An 18,429-nucleotide genomic window follows, 5' to 3' on the forward strand; every position below is an offset into this window, starting at 1 on the left:
TATAATTGTATTTATTTCACGACAAGAACTCTCATACACATACCACACACGATTTCTTCTTACGTTCACGAAGATAAAAGAAAAAACAGTTCTGTTCTTCGATGTTTGGTGTGAGTAAAATCGCATTGTTTGTATCGCATCGTATTCGTCATAAGTAGCCCTTTTGTACTCTGGCATTAATTAATAAAATTTTGTAAGCAACAACCTCGACCACTTGTATTTCTCTTCCTACTTTAGCCTGTAAAGAGGAAGCGTGTATTCTGAATGGAAGACTGTCGACTGTTCCAATGAATTTTATTATCAAAATACATAATATCAAATGATAAGCGCGAATACTGCGACAAAATATAATAAATATATATATGGAGTAATAAAGACAACGTAATACTGTAGCGTAACTATAAATAATAAACTGTAATGCTTTTACATTGTAGCAATTATGTCCCTTATTGCTGGTCCATCCGCCTTGCACAGAGCAACGAATAAGTGTTTACGATTCGTTTCCAGTTCCAGCCTTTTTGAAATCTCGTGTGCTCGGCTCGTAATTACAGGTGGCACGCCGGCTAATCGGGCTGCATTGAAACCGTATGACTTGGGACAAGCGCCTTCGATGAGCTTGTACAAGAATGTCACAGTTTCTTGGGACACTTCGTCCTCTTCCTCATTCTCGACCATACACGCCTAAGAAGAATTTAAAATAAATATATAAAATGTAACACAGATACAAGAAAGTCCCACTAGACATTAGAAGTAACACATTATATGTTCAGTAAACCCTCTACAACGTGATAGAGCTAAATAGCAAAACTTGAAAAACACAGTCAAGTACCATATGAGCCAAAGTAACATCCTGCTTATTCTTGTAATCTTCTACCAGAGAATGATAGTGCGTGGAAAATAACGTCCGGCATTTCAACTTTGTCAACGCGTCTACGACCGCTGCGGCTATTGCGGTTCCATCGTAAGTCGACGTACCACGACCTGAATACAGAATGTACAACATTATCTTTAAGTTTTCTCGAACGACAGTGCTAACATTCTGACGAAATATTTGCTTACCCAGTTCGTCCAGCAAGACCAACGAATACGGCGTAGCATGCTGCAATATAGCGGAAGTTTCGCTTAACTCCACCAAAAAGGTACTCTGACCAGCCAGAATATCATCGTTTGCTCCTAACCGTGTGAAAATACGATCCACTATCGTTAGACGACAGGAACGAGCAGGAACGTAGCATCCCTAAAAGATGAAAGTAATTTCTTTTTGTCTCTACGTAAACACATATTGTATCATTAAGGTGTCGAATAGAACATACTATTTGCGCTATTATTGTGAGAAGCGCGACTTGCCGCATCAACGTGGATTTACCGCCCATATTTGGTCCAGTTAAAATCACAAACGAAGCGGTATCGTCAACAGCCAACAAAGTATCATTAGGTATAAAATTGTCTGATGCTATGCTTGGGTGTTTACCTTCTCTTATATCAATAAATATCTGTGGAAGGATATACATGTAAATAATTAATAATGTAATTACTGTAATACATTTTCGTAGATTAAAATATGCATCAGATAACATTACATTTCCATCAGAGCCTTCGTCGATTTCAGGTACACACATATCTCCGCTGAGAGCGTATTCTGACAGGGCAATGAGAACGTCCAAGATGGACAGTTTATAAACTGCCGTGTTCCACATTTCGTACTTCTCACTGAATTGAGCGAATATCCTTCTGTTTATATCTTTCAAAACTTTATTTCTATGCTCCTCGGCATTTGTTTGTCGACTCAGAAGTTGCTAATGAAATTTCAGTCCGTTAATAAGGTCCGTAATGATCAGTGTCTAGTGTTATACCATCGACATATATTAATATCGTTTATACCTTCGCCTCAGTGGTATAATAACGTTTAAACCCTTTCCTCTGCGACTGTAACTCGTATCCAGGTCCAACTTTCTTCACCTGCGATTCCGGGATCTCGATCTGATAACGCTTCCTATCCGTCCCATGGAACGTGACTTTCACCCCGAAATGCTGTCTCTGCTTATCAAGATACCGTTCTAGGTCTTTCTTCACTTCAGCAAGCTCCATCAAAACAGAATCGTATTCGGGATCGACCCCTTTTTTTGGAACGATACAGCCTTCCTTCTTTGCTTCATCGTGGTCAAATGCAGTCTAAAACATACAGTAACATATACAATAGTATCTGTTACCTGATATCGAACACATACACGTGGATCTTTAAACCCATAAGAAATCATATATGGTTTCATCATCATGAAAGGGATAATTCTTTCTGATTAAAACTTCAATTACCTTGAAGTAATCCAAACTTTCTCTTAACGAAGGAAATTCACCGTCCGGTTCCAGTTTGACGCAACGAGCTATTAAATTGCAACTAAAATCTTCAAACAATGAAACTATTTTTAAGACATCCTCAAAGCTACTGAGGGTAGTAGTGAAGTCTGAAATTCGTCTTTTAGAGTACGTTGGGCCCTCAAACATAATGGCTCTACCATCGGGATGATTATTCATTCTTGCTGGATTTCCGTGAGCATGAATTCTGAAAGTAACCGTTGTATAAATATTCTGGTCAGTCATACGTTAAATCATTTTACTTACTTGCTTAACAGTCTCTCAAGGTCTGGAAGACCAGCTAACATGCCGCGGGCAGTCTGTACCACTTCAGAACGGTCCATCAGCTCTTGTATAGCTTGTTGTCGTTCTAATATGACATTTTTACGACAAGAAGGTCTGCAGATCCATTCGCGTAATAACCTGCAAACAAGTTTTGTTCAGAAGAACGCCGAGTGTTTGTTGTTACTTCAAACATACCTTTTTCCGAATGGAGTACAACAGCGATCTAACGTTTTCATCAAAGAGCCTTCGCCGAAGATTCTCAAATTGTTTATAGTGATGGCATCTAAAACCTATTAATTATAAATGGTAATTTTTTGATGTAATATAATTAATGTGATTTACTAAAGTAATAACCACCATATTATTTGCAAACTTAGTAGCCCCCGATGATTGACTGGAGAAGTCCGGCGGTATGTACGATTTAAAGCGTGCTTGTGCCAACAACTGTTGCTCGAGGAAGTAGTCTTTGAGCAAGTACACGCATCCTCCTAAAGCGTACACTGCTAATTCTTTGTCATCGGCTGGAGTTAAACCTAAATTGTCACCTAAATAAAATAGGAAGATTGTACATTAATAATTAAGTTTTGTAAATAAGATTTTGACAAACATTTCAGAAAGCCCTGTGTGAACACATTATTCCACATAATATATACCTTCATTAAGATACGGTTGTAAACCTGCAGGCCACGAAAAACCAGAATCAGAGTTTTTAAAGTATTCTCCTTCATGAAGATTCTGTATACCATTGAAAACATTTACATGAATAAATAGTAATTAAAGTGATCAAAACAGGGTAATATCACGCTTACTTTTAATGTAGTCGAAGATGACCAGAATTGAGTCTCGCGCAGAAGCGGTTCTTTGATACACGTTGTTAAAGTATTATTTAATATTTGCAACGTTTTCTGAGATAAATTACCGCGTTCGTATACAACCTACGAAATAATATACATATATTTATTTAGTTACAGTCGATCATTGGTAAATAAATGCTTACGTGAACAGGTGGATAATGAGCAAGCAAGGTCAGTATCCTAGAATTGCAACGATCATCCTCAAATTGGCCAAGATAGAAATCTCCTATTGTTGTATCGATGAAACACACGCCATAATGGGACGCAGTTGCACCAGCCGGGCATTTTTCAACGAGAGACATTAGATAATGGGAATTCGGCGTTGAAGCATCTACATCTTGTGGAGTGTATACTCTTGTACCTTTAGAACTTATCTGGCAAATTTCCCTTCTAACAACTTTGTCAAATTTCGAGGGTTTAGTCACTGTAAAATAATATGTAATGTATTATTAATCATTACACAACAAAGAAAATATTTCTTTATGTTTTACTTTTACTGCAGCGTTGTGTCATCATCTCTGGGTTCTCTGTTTGTTCTACTCTAGCTACTTTGTATCCTCTTTCTATGAGACTCGCTGAGAAACGACCGTACCCGATTTCGGGAAAACCGGAATGTGCAAATTCACCCTATAATTGACAGTATTTATCTTCAGTCACCTATAGTTCACCGGTTCAGGGAAAAGAAAATCTAGGAACTTACTCGCATATATGTAAGATTAAGTTCCTTCACTCCAGTAACAGCATCCATATGATACAACTCATAAAACTTCCCTACTTTAAAGAACAGGACACAGTCAAAATGTTTACTTTTTAACTCCCACCATTGTCTCATTGCCTGTAACAATGACATTTTAACAGGTTTAATTCAAATTTAATAGTAAACTTCTAATTGTGTAGCTTAATATGTTCGACAGGTTAAAATTTGCATCTCACTGGAGTCTGCTGGTTCAAGAAGTCCAAAGGAACATAGACAGTTTTTGGATCATAATTTGGATCTCCTAGTGGTTTTCTATTGATGTCCCTTATTTTGTTTGGTTGAAGGAAATCATATTTCAAATGCGGCCAGGATTCCACATGATTACTAGAGCCTTGAGCTTGAATTTGCGGAGATGGTTTTGATTCTTTCTTATCCTAAAGAAATTTCATCTTAGTTACTGGAGCAGCGAACAAAGTAGAATAATTTGCAACGGTAAGCTTACTGCTTTATTATTAATCTTTGAGCGGGTTGCAGCTTTTCTCTTTGTGCTGTTAGATGCCTTCTGTTTTTTCTAAAACATTTTACAGTCAGTAATTGGAATCACACTTTTATGAATGTATTAAATCCTTTACCACTGGAGATTCTTCTTCACTCTGTGTCTCTGGCTCAGTCTCAGGTTCTCCTTCACTGCCAGAATCAGAATCCTCTGATCCATCCTGTGGACCTATATCAATTAAGTTACAAACAATTTCTTTATTAAATAACTTGAATTGTTTAAACTCTATACAAACCAGGTTTGAACTCATCTCCAGAATCTTCCCCAGATTCTTCATCTGAAATAACTAGTCTTCTTTTTTTGAGTTGTCGTGGCTCATCCTTATCTTTCTCTTCTTCTTCATCATCTTCATAAATTCTTTTTTTATCCTCAGCATTCCTGTTTTCTTTCCCTTTGCTGGGAGTTTTGGCTACATACAATAATGATCAACTACTATTTCCAACTGTGTGTATTATTTACTTTACCAAAATTCACTATAAACTAGTACTGCAATTCATCACAAATAAAATATTTAAAAAACAGCTTACAATCCGAATAATTCGTAAAATTACTATTTCCTTACTATTCATAATGTTTGTATTTTCATTGCAATGTTATATTCGTATTAATGTAGGCGGTGAAGAAAAAAGATAAAATGTATTTTTCATTATTGTACTTATTATTAATGATTTATTTATCAAAATACTAACTGTTTTCATAATATACCTTTGTTCCTTTGTTCCTTCGGTGTTTTCGGTGTTTTAGGAGTTTTCGACGTTTTCGGCGTTGAAGGTTTCTGATCGTTCACAGGTTTATTAGCTGGTTGTTTAGGAGTTTTCGGTGACGTGAAATAATTGTACAACGTATTTACTTTCGACATACTGTTATTAATAAACAATACAAAAAAATTATTATATTAAGCAGTCTTTTCAAACTGCTTCCACACAAGTCCGTTCTCGTGAATGAACAGGAGGATTAAAATCCCGGCAAAATTACTGCGTTCCTAAACCTACTGAATCAAATTTTAACGTTCTCAAATCTACTCATAATTTATGGAAATTTGAAGTCTCTAATTGAATTAGTATTCTTCAGTATTTAGACTATAGAAGTCGAAATTAATTCGAGAAACATGTATTTAATAATATAAACAATAAATAAACAGAAGTGTCGATTAATTCTGATTAATTCCGCTAGTCACCGAGAGATAGCAGTACCAGTCAGTTCCTAAAGCTTAATCCTGTTTTTTGCGGAAATGATATGTGACGCCATCTATTTAATATTGGCTGAACCATAGATACATATAATAGTCTGCGCGGTCATCGGAAAATAGTTGGCGCGGAATGTTAAAGGATCTTAACGATTTATATCTCAAAACATTGCTCCCAAATTGCTCCTTCCGAATCTGAAATTGCTCCCCCAGCACCGTTAACAGTTAATGAGATATTCGCAAAAGAAAAAACAACAATTTGTTGTTAACAAAATAGGTAGTAAATGACCTTTTTACACAAATATTATGATACCAAAAAATTGCTCCTGATCAGTTTTATAATAATCAATAGTCAGATATCTCAATAACTTTGCTCGTGCGGGTACATCTCACACACACGAGGTCTCTGGCGCCACCTCTTGGGGTTCTATGACCCTACGTTCTCATCACACAGGTCTCCGGCGCCTCCTCCGGGGGTTCTGTGACCCCACGGTCTGACCACACGGGTCTCCGGTGCATCCTCCGGGGGTTCTGTGACCCCATGTTCTCACCACATGGGGTCTCCGACGCCTCCTCCGGGGGTTCTCTGACCCCACGATGTCACCGCGCGGGGTCTCTGGCGCTTCCTTCGGGGGTTCTATGGCCCCACGCCTCACCTTATGAAACCTTTATGAAGCTTTGAAGATGGTACGAAAGAATTGCAAGTTACAGGGGAGGGAATTATTTGCGGCATATAAGTTACAATATTTTATAAGCCTGAATAATATCTAAACCTACTTTTTCTGAATTTATATAAATATCATTACAAGTATATTGTAAAATCATATAGATAAGTAGGATTTAAGTAAAATAAGTATCTTAGGGCACTTTTATTGAATCCATCAAAATATTATTATAAATATATTGCAAAATCATGTATGCAAGTAGTACTTAAGGCAATTGTTGTTAAATTTATATAAATACTATTGTAAATTGTATATTTTGGTACGATTTTTTCAATAAAAAACAGTCAAATCATACATAATCATGCTTCATTCATTAATTCCGGCACTATCTCCACTCCTATTCCTAATATCAATTAACCAAAAAAGTAATAAGAAATAATAAATAATAACAAAATAATTAATTCTAAAACCTTTACAATAGTATTTCTATAAATTCAACAACAATTGCCTTAAGTACTACTTACATACATGATTTTACAATATATTTATAATAATATTTGTATAGATTCAATAAAAGTGCCCTAAGATACTTATTTTACTTAAATCCTACTTATCTATATGATTTTACAATATACTTGTAATGATATTTATATAAATTCAGAAAAAGTAGGTTTAGATATTATTCAGGCTTATAAAATATTGTAACTTATATGCCGCAAATAATTCCCTCCCCTGTAACTTGCAATTCTTCCGTACCGTCTTCAAAGCTTCAAATGGTTTCGTAAATTTATCGCCGAAATTTTTATTACCGGTGAAATACGATAGACGTGTGTAATAATTTGCAGTAGTCCTCTGCCAGATTCAATCTGTTGTTATTACATGTGGATTACGGGACAATGAACGGTAGTGAAATGGCTTGCGTCAGTACACGTTTGAAACGTGATTCTTTATTGCCGTTGCTCGTACAACTCTCGAGCTCGGTCGAATGTTGCTCGTGCAACTGTCGAATTGGGACTGATGCTTGTGCGTGTTTCCGTGAGCAAATTATACATTTTTTTTTTTTTTTTTTTTACGCGGGGGAAATGCCTTATGCACACCCCGGAGTCCTGGGGTGGGACTCCGAGGTAGTGTGGGACTAGCACCTACTAAAACCCCCGCGGCAGCCTTCTCGGGCGAAACTCGGCGGTGGCGGGATCTCGTATGAACGCACCGCCACGAGCAAATTATACATATAGTAACCCCAGCCAACCATGGCAGTTTCTGCAGATACTACTACAGCCCAAGTTTAAAAGACGTAGGCAGTAGTTAGTTTCTGTAGTAACCTATTGAACCAGACAACTATAATTAGAATAGGATTGTACAGTATTTATGCAGTTATATTTAAGATAATACGATGAAATGAAGCTTATATTATCTGACGTATGTTTATTGGAATATACATACATACATATAAATTATAATGATATAAAAGTTTTATTGGAATATACATATATACATATAAATTATAATGATATAAAAGTTTGAAATACAATACAATGTGCTACGGTACAATACGTCTATTCGATTCAATTGCTCCCTTGCGACTACATCATGCTATCCGCGTTCGGCGCAGTGCACTAATACGGAGGCAAACGAAATATCACTGTAATACTTAAAACAGTTTTAAAGTTCCATTTATATCATTGTCCTGTGAAAATGTTCATACTTCCAGCAGCATTCATATTCCAATCAAAGAATTTACACAATAAGGAAAAGGAATCTAAAGTAATTTTCAGTAGTTCCATACATCTTTATCTCGAATAATTTTCTAAAACATTCAAAGTACTAGACATTTTTCTACTTTGAATCTCGTATCGATTCCTAAAATAACCCAAGTTCGATGTAATATAGAACGTGGTTTTATGAGATAGATTCGAAGTTCGCAGCCATTAGCTCCATGTTGTCTTCAGTTTACAGTACTTTACCGATGACAATACCGATTGCCCATGCCTCACCACGAGATTGTTGCGAATGCAGGCCCAAGGCAGGTAGATGGAATCACAAGTTCCACATCTACCCACCTTTTACAATAAACCTTATAAATAACTTAAATCTTAACTATCTAATATTATCGCTACTAAAATCCCTCGGCGGATGACTTCTTTCTTGAGCCTAAACCTATAAAAAACTAAGTTCCCTCGTCGGTTGTCTTCGTTCTTCAGCTTAGAACTAATATTATCTTAATATTCTAATTAATACGAATTAATGCTATTAATACAAAATAACTTAAACTAAACGCAACGTAGTCGCTAATACTCAAACGAAAGAGATAGACGGAATGGAAAAAGTTCCATCGATCATTTCGTTTACGCACCTAATATTCTATATACCAAGCAGTTATTAAGTCTACGATGAACTACGCGTTAAACTACAGTATGAACAAGTATCGCGATGAAAGTGTTGTCGCCAGAACCTGGTTTAAGAAAATAGGAAAGACGGGCGACACCTCGCTAACCCGGATCCATCTTTTACTGTCATGGAGCTTTGGGCTGGTCACCTGCGTACCAGACCCGAACCAAAGGAGTACACAAGCATGGTAGTGCAAGCGAGATTCTCTGTTTACGGAGCAGCCTCCCGACTACTCCGTACCCTTGCACGCACGAGTCTTTCTCCAAATCCTACTTACCAGGCAAAGACTAAACACGTCCGATATCTGGCTTCTCAATAGAAACCAGAGGGATCGGCAAACAGTCTTAGTGTACAGACCCACTGCCCGTACCATAGGTACAGACCCACTGCCCGTACCCCAAGTCTGTGTAGAGAATCAACGAGCAAAATGAATTAATAATAACTTGGTATGCACAATGGATGGTCACAATTTAAGTCTATTAATAGATAGACTAAAATTAATAACAATAATTATCATTACGATATGATGATGAATATGAAAATAACAGTGAATATTGAATTATGATTTAAGTTTAACTTACACTAACTTAACGCAGTGGTAGACGCTTTGAGGATGTAAACGTTGATCGATGTCTTCTTTCGATGGAATAACTGATTGGAAAAATATTTTTCATTATACAATACACATAGAATACATAATATGCACAGTAAATAAATCACAACACAGTACATAAGAAAATAAATATCAAAGTCAATGGTTCTCGAACATCTGTAACATACAAAGGATTAGTAACAAGAGAGGGGACACAACAATATGCACAATAAATAAATTAATAATATACACAGTAAATAAATCACAGTATAGAAATCACAGTAAATAAATCATAGTAAATGAATCACAGTACATAAGAAGATAAATATCGAAGCCAATGGTTCTCGAGCATCTGTAACATACAAGGGATTAGTAACAAGAGTGGGGACACAACAATATGCACAGTAAATGGGTTTGTAACAAGAGAACGGACGAGTATGAGACGCGCGCCCACCCTCCGCGACGGTTCACGAGAAAGTGAGGAAGCTAACGCCGTTATGTATTCGGCGTACGCAGGTTTGTACGTGTTGAATTGTTTTTGCCGACTCGAACGACCTTCCTCCTTGAACGACCCAAACACCAGATGGTATGGCCAGGTACGGCCATGGTACACGGCGTATCCGGTCGCTGGGCGACCGGCGCGACGCGGCGACCCCGCACGATTGGCGACGACGGGCCCTCGGGCTCGCCTGCCTGTTGCGGGGTCGTCGGGCATGTAGGGGTGTGACTGACACCCCTGCCCAGAAGTGCCCGCGTCGATGCCGCCGTTCGGGGGGGGACGTTCGTTCCTCCCGGCGGTGCGCTTTTTCCCTGTGGGCGGGGAACAGAATACACCCACGGTAATCCCTGCCTGTCGTAAGAGGCGACTAAAAGGGACCGTTGGGATCGCGGGACTGTGGCACCCGCGGTCCGGAGGGAGGGGGGGGAGCTCTCCGCTCCCCCCACCACAGAGAGGGCGTTCCGCCGTTAACTGGCGGAGCCGGCGCTGGGGAGGTACCGGTTGTGTTCGCAAGAGATCCGGGTGCCTCCCCGCAGAGCGCCGAGCCCGGCCACCGTGAGGTTTTAGTGGGTATTCCCCCTGGGCTTCGCCCTATTGGGGGTGAGTCCCACACTACCCCCGCCCACTCCTCCCACATTGGTGGATGGCGGGGGTGTGCGTAAATGCATTCCCTCACGTAAAAAAAAAAAAAAAAAAAAGCGTACATGGCTAGGTCAATAAACTGTGTGACGCAACGTCACTAGTGCGTTGGACCGACGGAGAGCACCGATACCGCGGAACGCTCTACCGTCCTCTCTCGCTCGCACACCTCCCCCCATAGATCACCGAAATTCCTCGGCTCGCGTCAACACCGACGGAGAGCACCGATACCGCGGCTCGCTCTACCGCTCTCGCTCACACTCTGTGACGTCACCCGATTCCCGGAATCCCGCGGCCACGAGGGGGCTCATTACGGTAAGGCATTTCTGCAAGGGAAATTCTCGGAAACGGTTCTAGATTAGAAACTAAAATTTTACACAATTTAGTTTCTTGTGATTATCAACAAATGCTGCAAATTCGAAAAAAATCGGTCATTAAGATCGCAGTTCTGTGCGTTTCGACCTCTCGCTTGTTTATGATGTTCATATTCCTCAAATAAATATCATTTTTAACTAATTTGTTTAAGCGACATGTTCCTTTTAAAGATTTAGCTCTCCAGTATAAATCCCTAAGACCGTTATTTATTATTCATTTCATATCGTTAAATACGATTTTCCTCACAGGATACCGATTTCTATTACAGTATCACAAAATAATTGCAAATATGAAACTTCTTTACCTCTTCTTGAACATTCTAATTTCATAGCCCTAAACTGGGTACCTGGAAGTATTTCATTGAATTTGTGTAAAAGATTGGACTACTTTCTAAAAGACTCCGTGTGATATTTGATAGCCTAAAAAACAATGTGCCGATACGGGGTTTCGATTTATTTACGAAACCAATCTAACCAGTTGCTGCATTCTTTGACAGTAATTTTCAAGAAAATAAAACTTCTGTATTTCACTTAATTTGAGAGACACGTAGCTGAATATTAACATACGTTCATTATTTAATTACTCGCAATAAATAAAATTTTTGTAAGTAAATAACGTATAAGTAAATTCATATGTAAAAATTTACCAATTGCCAGAAAGTAATTGTTCGTGCGTATTAAGATTCTTACAATAGGCAGTAAAACTATTCATACTCCCATATAAATTATAAATATGTAAATGTTAATAAAAGCGGTGTATATATTCTCCCACATGTAGATTTGATAAACTATTTATGAAACTAGTATGTTTATATTCATATTTATTATTTATGTACAAGTTTTACATTTACTGATGTTTAAAATGTATCAGTTTTGAATATTTATGTCGTACATAGTCGTTTTGATTTACCTTTGTGAAATAGGCGTTTTTCATATAAATCGTAATTATACTTTTTATTAGTTGCATTCTATGATTATTTAGAATGACCTGTTCTATAACATGGTAAGTCATTTCCACATCATTAAAGACTGTATGACACACTTTCCGAAATATTTTCGTGGTCAATACATGTTGAATATTTTTTGTAGTAAAAATGACGTGATTATGTTGGCGTATAAGCATTTCACATTGTTGTGGTATTCTTACTACGTCTTGGGACGGAAACATTAATTTTCCTCGATTTTTATAATTGATTAATATGGAATCCGTTAACTTTGCAGTTAAGAATTTTGAGCACGTCTGGCAAACGCCCTCAGTTCTGCAGAGTACTTCTTACTTCCACCCATTTTTCGTCTCGAGACCTCATTCATTAACGAAGGAGGTTTAGTCTAAATAAAACATAAATAGCATAATACGATTAGTAACTGGTAATTACGTAATTAGTAATTAGTAATTACGTAATTTGCTTTTTTACCCCGTGTTATACAATATATTATATAAGATATAAAAAATAACGTTTATTAGTAACATATATAATAAAAAAAAGTAATACAAAAAATAAATGAGTATGGTGTATATTAGTGTACAAAAATCAGAATTTTCATTCAAATTAATTAATGTACATACAATTCAAATATCTAATTATTAAAATATACAATTTCTTCATTGATGTTATTGATTACGATTTATAGTGAAACCAATCGTAATTAGTGTTAAATTTTTACAATACCATCACAATTTCAGCAGTCCTTTGCAACATTAGATTTTTCTTCTTGAAATACTTTAAAAGTACTTTCATTGTCATTTGACGAGCAACCAATCTGTTTTGAGCTTGCTGTAAAGTTTTAATTTTTCTTTGTTGGTTTGCAATGGTTCGTTTTGCTAACTGTAAAGCTCTTTCAGCTTTTCTAATATCAGCACCTGGCAATCTGTCATCAATGTAACGAATATTACTTGTAGCTGTAGCAGGTGTATGGAAACACTGAATATTTTCACAACTTTGTGATGTAAATGGGTGATTTACTGTTGTACAAGTTTCTACAGGTATAATCAATAATCAATTAATTTATCGGTTCAACCTATTTCAATCAAAGACATACAAGTAGAATAATTTTTACCTTCCAATGATATAGTGGGATTTTCATCGACAGACACAAACTCAAACTTTACCTTGTCAACTGTTTTTTTATCAAAATTGGCATTGTCAATATCTGCATAATCGAAATTTATTTCATCGACAGTACCACTTCTGGCAGTTGAGCTTCTCTGTTTGTTAATACTACAATCTTTAATTATGTGTGAACATGTATGCCATTTCCTCTTCTTACTGATAACAGATGGCACAGCATTGGGCCTAACAATTGTAGTTTTACCTTTACGAATTATGTCATCTTCTTGAAAATGATTTGAACACAGTTTAGTAACTGTGTTCAAAACTTCTTCACCAATGCCGCAAAAAGTTAGCCACTTCTTACGACATTCTTTGTCTTTCGGAAATCTATTGAGAACGAATAAAATTAATATTACATTTGCAATATGAACAAATACCGTACAAAATATTAACTTAAATTTTATCACATAATTAATATTTTCGGTACGTAGCATGAAAGCGTGGCGTCGGTCCGTTAATATGCTATATACATATGTATGTACGTAAGTACATATGTATGTATGTAAGTAAGTACATATGTACATACTACACCGGGAGAATTTAGACAACGTGTTTTTCACGTCTTCATAATAATCATTTTCTAAAATTCGATAAAAAAGTATTTCTGTGTAAACTGCATGCTTATTAACAACAAAAACAGCATATGAATAGCATTTTGAAGTCGACTTGTATAATCGTTTTTCGGCCACAGCAAGCGTTCTATATATGGACCATGTGTATACACGTCGATCGTACCGAAAAGGTTAATTGTATACACGAAATAATTAAATTAATATAATTTATTAAATATTAAATATATGTACTTACGAATAATAGGAATCTAATTGATTTCGGTTACCGCACAACAAGCAATATCTGTTTGGCATTTTTGAAAATCTATTAAACCGCTACTCAAATTTGTTCACTTATGTTCTTCAAGGAACTGCGGGAAATGAAAAAAGTTTGGAACTATAAACATTTTGACAGGATAATAATATAAATGGAACTTTGAAACTTTTCTAAGTTTTACAGTGAAGTTTCGTGAACCTTGATATTAGCGTACAGCGCCGAACGCGGATAGTAGGTAGCAGGACGATAGTTGTAAGCGAGCAATTGAATTGAATAAATGTATTGTACCATAGCGCATCGTATTGTCTTTCAAACTTTTAATCATTATACTTCATATATATAACTGCAAATGCTTAAATATAACTGCATAAACATTGTAGAATCTTGTACTAACTGTAGTGGTCTGTTTTAACAGGTTTCTACAAAAAGTAACTACATCCTGCCTGCGTCTTTTAATCTTGAGCATTCGACAGTTGTACGAGCAACAGCAATAAAGAATCAAGGTTCAAGCGCATGTTGACTCAAGTCATTTGACTATTGTTCACACTCTTGTCACCTACATGTCCTTAATTATAACAAATTGAATCTGGTAGAGGAATCTGCAATTCATTACTCACATCTATCGGATGTCCTCAGGAATAAAAATTTCGGTGACAAACTTATGAAATTATAATGAAGCTGTGAAGATTGTACGAAAGATTTACAAGTTCCAGAAGAGGGAATTATTTGCGATGGATAAATTACAATCTTTTATAAATCTGAATAATAATTAAGTTTAGTTTTACTGAATTTATGCACATATTCTTATAAATATATTGTAGAATCGTATACATAAGTAGTATTTAAGACAATTATTGTTAACTTTATACAAATACGACTGTAAATTGTACATTTTCTAACCATTTTTTCAATAAAAAACAGTTAAATGTTACATAAGCGTTCTTTTCATTAAGAAAGAAATAATAATAATTGCTAAATACAGTTAAAATCACGTTAAAAATATGAAATTTGAATTTCAAAAAAGCGTGGGAATAGTGCAAATTTCCTAAAATTATGGTCGCCAAATAGACCTATCATTGGTACAGCACACATTGGCACACATTATCGGGGTAACAATTCACGTACGTGACACTCTCATTTCCTCTCTGGTTATACCTTTTTTAAAAAGCATAGTTCATGCTCTTCAATATGGACGCACCCATGGCTGTCGTCTTCAAAGCATGATTGTGTATCTTAACCTAACTTTTTATGATAAACATTACTTTTTGACCCTTAATAAAGCAAAGGAATGGCGCACAGTAAAATATTTTTAAAAAATCGCGCACTAGGATATGTTAGTAATCACATTCCGCTCGTGACAAGGTACATTGATCGACGAAAGGAAAATCTCATAGTAACATGCGTAGGCAATGCATTTCACACGTATGGTTGTGCACATTTCACGCTACTTAGCGTGTCAGGAACACACCCGGGTGAAATTACATGTTTAGCAGCGGATACCTACCACATTTATACAGCATGTGAAAATGTCATTTATGCTTGGCGAAGAGGGACAGAGTTGAAGCGTACCTACAAAGGACACGAATGTTCAGTGCATACTCTCCTACCTTTTGGACCACATCTAATATCTGTTGATGAAGACTGCAATGTCAAAATATGGGATATTAAATCTGAAGAGATCATTGTAGAGCTTAGCTTTAGTAATAGGGTGTTCAAAATAACAACACTGATGCATCCTAATACTTACATGAATAAAGTATTATTTGGTAGCGAACAAGGTCAATTACAGCTATGGAATATAAAAATTGCAAAATTAATTTATACATTTAATGGTTGGAATACGCCTGTAACAGCATTGGAACAGGCTCCTGCAGTGGATGTTGTAGCTGTTGGTTTAAGTGATGGAAGAATCATATTACACAATCTTAAGTACAATGAAAGTCTTTTTGAGTTGGTACAAGATTGGGGTTCTGTCATATCCATCAGTTTTCGCACAGATGGCCATCCAATTATGGCTACTGGAAGTTTGGAAGGTCATATTGTATTTTGGAATTTAGAGGAGCAAAAAGTGGAAAGTCAACTCCATAAGGCTCATTTTGGAGCTGTCACTGGATTGAAATATTTGCCAAATGAACCACTCTTAGTATCATCATCACCTGATAATTCTTTGAAGTTATGGATATTTGATTTAGCTGATGGTGCTGGAAGACTCTTGAGAATCAGAGAAGCTCATGCAGAACCCCCTACTGGAATTCGTTTTTATGGAAATGAAGGTCACAATATATTAACAGCTGGAAGTGATTCTTCTTTAAGAATATTTTCCACAGTTACAGAAATATTAAATAAAAGTCTGGGAAGAGCATCATTTAACAGAAAAGCTTCAAAGAAGAAAGGACGAACTATTGCAGATCCTATGATAATGCCACCAATAACCACCTTTGCTGCAGAAACAACAAGAGAAAAAGAATGGGACAATATTGTAGCAACTCATTCTGGTTTGGGTACAGTTACTACATGGTCTTCTAATCAAGCAAAAATGGGAGCATTCAAATTATTCCCAGAGAAATTTAAAGGCAACCGTAATGTTTTTGCGACCACTGTATGCTTAACAAAATGTGGAAACTTTGTTATAATTGGTTACAACACCGGTCATGTAGAAAAATTTAATATGCAATCGGGAATTCATAGAGGTAGTTATGGGAATGATGTGGGAGCTCATAATGGTCCTGTAAAAGGAGTAATGGTGGGTCCTTTGAATCAAACTGTAATTACTGCTGGACGAGATGGTTTTATACAATTTTGGGATTTTAAACCAAAGAAAGGTAAGTAACTGCTGATATTTAGAATATTATATTATATTAATGGTTTTAGATATATAATTTGCATCTTTACACTTTTCAGGAATTACAGAACCAAAAGCAAAATTAGTAATGGATGAACCAATTGAATGGTTAAGGTATCACAGTGACAGTTCTCTTGTGGCAGTAGCTCTAGAAGATTTTAGTGTTGTAGTAATAGATCTTGATACAAGAAGAATTGTACGACGATTCGAGGGACACGAAGGACGAATAACAGACGCATGTTTTAATCCGGATTCAAGGTGGTTAATAACAGCATCTATGGACTGCACAATCCGCGTATGGGATGTTCCTTCCTCGAATCTAATAGATATTTTTCAGGTATATTTTTACACGTATTTTTATAAAATTCTGAATATATTAACGCTGTTTGTCATTAACAATTTCTAATAATATTTTAGGTTCCAGAAGCATGTACGTCGTTACACTTTTCTCCGACCGGAGAATTCCTTGCTACAACACATGTGTGTAATCTTGGGGTATACTTATGGTCGAATCGTACACTTTATTCTCATATTTCGCTAAAAGCAATAAATAAGGACGATCCTATTCCTATGATTGGCCTTCCTGGTTCGGTAGTAGAAGTTAGCGATATCGCAGAAGATGAACTTGTCGAATTAGAACCAGAATACGTTTCTCCAGAACAACTTCAGAATGACCTTATAACAATGTCCGGTTTCGCTAATTCGAAATGGCAAAATATACTGAATATAGATATCGTGAGAAAACGAAATAAACCCAGGGAAGCACTTAAAGCACCAGAAAATGCCCCATTCTTCTTGCCAACAATTCCATCATTAGAACTAAAGTTTGATTTCTCGAATGTTAAAAATATGGAAGCTAACAAGAAACTAATCACTCATCCCGATATACAGAACCTCACTATTTTCAGCAAAGCACTATTATCTGTTGAAAATAACGAATTTCACGAGGTTGTCGAAAAATTTAAATACATGAGTCCAAGTTCCATTGATTTTGAAATTCAATCGCTTTCAGCGGATGAAAATACAACACAGACCCTATTGCTTCAATTTATGAAAATGATACATTACATGATGGAGAAGAAAACAGACTTCGAACTTGCGCAAGCGTACCTGTCTGTATTTTTGAAATGGCACGGAACAGAGATAACAAAAAACGAATCTTTAAGAAATTATTTAAGCACGTTACAAGAAGTACAGTCTAAAAATTGGTTTTTGTTAAGAGATAAATTGTTTTATAATCTCAGCGTTGTACAGGCTTTAAAAAAAATGTAAATAAAGTAGGAAATAATAAATTGAATTATTGTTTTATACATTTTAAACTAGACTACGAAACACTTTTTACTTGCATGTTGAAAACAAAGTCGATCGTTGAAAAAATATTCAATTTATTGCAGTATTTTACAAACATGAAGTTTAGTTATGTTATCATATATAGGAAGTACATTCTGCCTTTTAGACTTACACTTACTTTCTCATAAAAGTTCACACACACTAATTAGTGACTCATGAATGTACTTCTAAAAAAAGACTGCAATAAGCACTATAATTTATGTATATAAAT

The 18,429-nt window shown here is 36.2% G+C and overlaps 3 protein-coding genes across 3 annotated transcripts; 1 reads left to right on the forward strand and 2 right to left on the reverse strand.

Annotated features, from left to right (window-relative positions):
• Positions 1–372: 372 nt before the first annotated feature.
• Positions 373–5,705, reverse strand: LOC107194341 (DNA mismatch repair protein Msh6). Its single transcript, XM_015583954.1, has 20 exons — positions 5,450–5,705; positions 4,980–5,153; positions 4,821–4,912; positions 4,691–4,759; positions 4,425–4,622; positions 4,192–4,326; positions 3,983–4,118; positions 3,635–3,915; positions 3,447–3,572; positions 3,291–3,372; positions 2,995–3,182; positions 2,833–2,927; positions 2,620–2,775; positions 2,314–2,560; positions 1,882–2,172; positions 1,581–1,796; positions 1,314–1,493; positions 1,060–1,237; positions 830–981; positions 373–681 (listed from the first exon to the last, which is right to left on the reverse strand). The coding sequence occupies exons 1-20, from the start codon at positions 5,601–5,603 to the stop codon at positions 424–426; spliced, it is 3,408 nt and encodes a 1,135-aa protein (XP_015439440.1). The 5' UTR covers positions 5,604–5,705; the 3' UTR covers positions 373–423.
• A 7,123-nt stretch (positions 5,706–12,828) lies between these two features.
• LOC107194192 lies at positions 12,829–14,072 on the reverse strand. The gene is made up of 4 exons (XM_015583780.1): positions 14,006–14,072; positions 13,146–13,525; positions 12,915–13,065; positions 12,829–12,862 (listed from the first exon to the last, which is right to left on the reverse strand). The coding sequence occupies exons 1-4, from the start codon at positions 14,062–14,064 to the stop codon at positions 12,829–12,831; spliced, it is 624 nt and encodes a 207-aa protein (XP_015439266.1). The 5' UTR covers positions 14,065–14,072.
• A 1,158-nt stretch (positions 14,073–15,230) lies between these two features.
• LOC107194475 (WD repeat-containing protein 36) lies at positions 15,231–18,140 on the forward strand. The gene is made up of 3 exons (XM_015584109.1): positions 15,231–16,848; positions 16,928–17,205; positions 17,286–18,140. Exons 1-3 carry the CDS (start codon positions 15,315–15,317, stop codon positions 18,138–18,140), a joined length of 2,667 nt encoding a protein of 888 aa, XP_015439595.1. The 5' UTR covers positions 15,231–15,314.
• The last annotated feature ends 289 nt before the right edge of the window (positions 18,141–18,429 follow it).

The sequence above is a fragment of the Dufourea novaeangliae genome, unplaced genomic scaffold (genome assembly GCF_001272555.1).
Source record: "Dufourea novaeangliae isolate 0120121106 unplaced genomic scaffold, ASM127255v1 scaffold12, whole genome shotgun sequence".
In the NCBI taxonomy this organism is placed as follows: Eukaryota; Metazoa; Arthropoda; class Insecta; order Hymenoptera; family Halictidae; genus Dufourea; species Dufourea novaeangliae.

Bases quoted from the DNA above. Each gene is read 5' to 3' on its own strand.
- LOC107194475 (XM_015584109.1), top strand. From the start codon at position 15,315: ATGGCGCACAGTAAAATATTTTTAAAAAATCGCGCACTAGGATATGTT. The intron at 16,849-16,927 runs GTAAGTAACTGC...TACACTTTTCAG, and splicing joins GGATTTTAAACCAAAGAAAG to GAATTACAGAACCAAAAGCA. The intron at 17,206-17,285 runs GTATATTTTTAC...ATAATATTTTAG, and splicing joins ATCTAATAGATATTTTTCAG to GTTCCAGAAGCATGTACGTC.
- LOC107194341 (XM_015583954.1), bottom strand. From the start codon at position 5,603: ATGTCGAAAGTAAATACGTTGTACAATTATTTCACGTCACCGAAAACT. The intron at 2,776-2,832 runs GTATGTTTGAAG...ACTTGTTTGCAG, and splicing joins TGTACTCCATTCGGAAAAAG to GTTATTACGCGAATGGATCT. The intron at 682-829 runs GTACTTGACTGT...AATTCTTCTTAG, and splicing joins ATGTTACTTTGGCTCATATG to GCGTGTATGGTCGAGAATGA.
- LOC107194192 (XM_015583780.1), bottom strand. From the start codon at position 14,064: ATGCCAAACAGATATTGCTTGTTGTGCGGTAACCGAAATCAATTAGAT. The intron at 13,526-14,005 runs GTAAGTACATAT...CGTTCTCAATAG, and splicing joins CAATTAGATTCCTATTATTC to ATTTCCGAAAGACAAAGAAT. The intron at 12,863-12,914 runs GTTAGCAAAACG...AAAACTTTACAG, and splicing joins AAAGCTGAAAGAGCTTTACA to CAAGCTCAAAACAGATTGGT.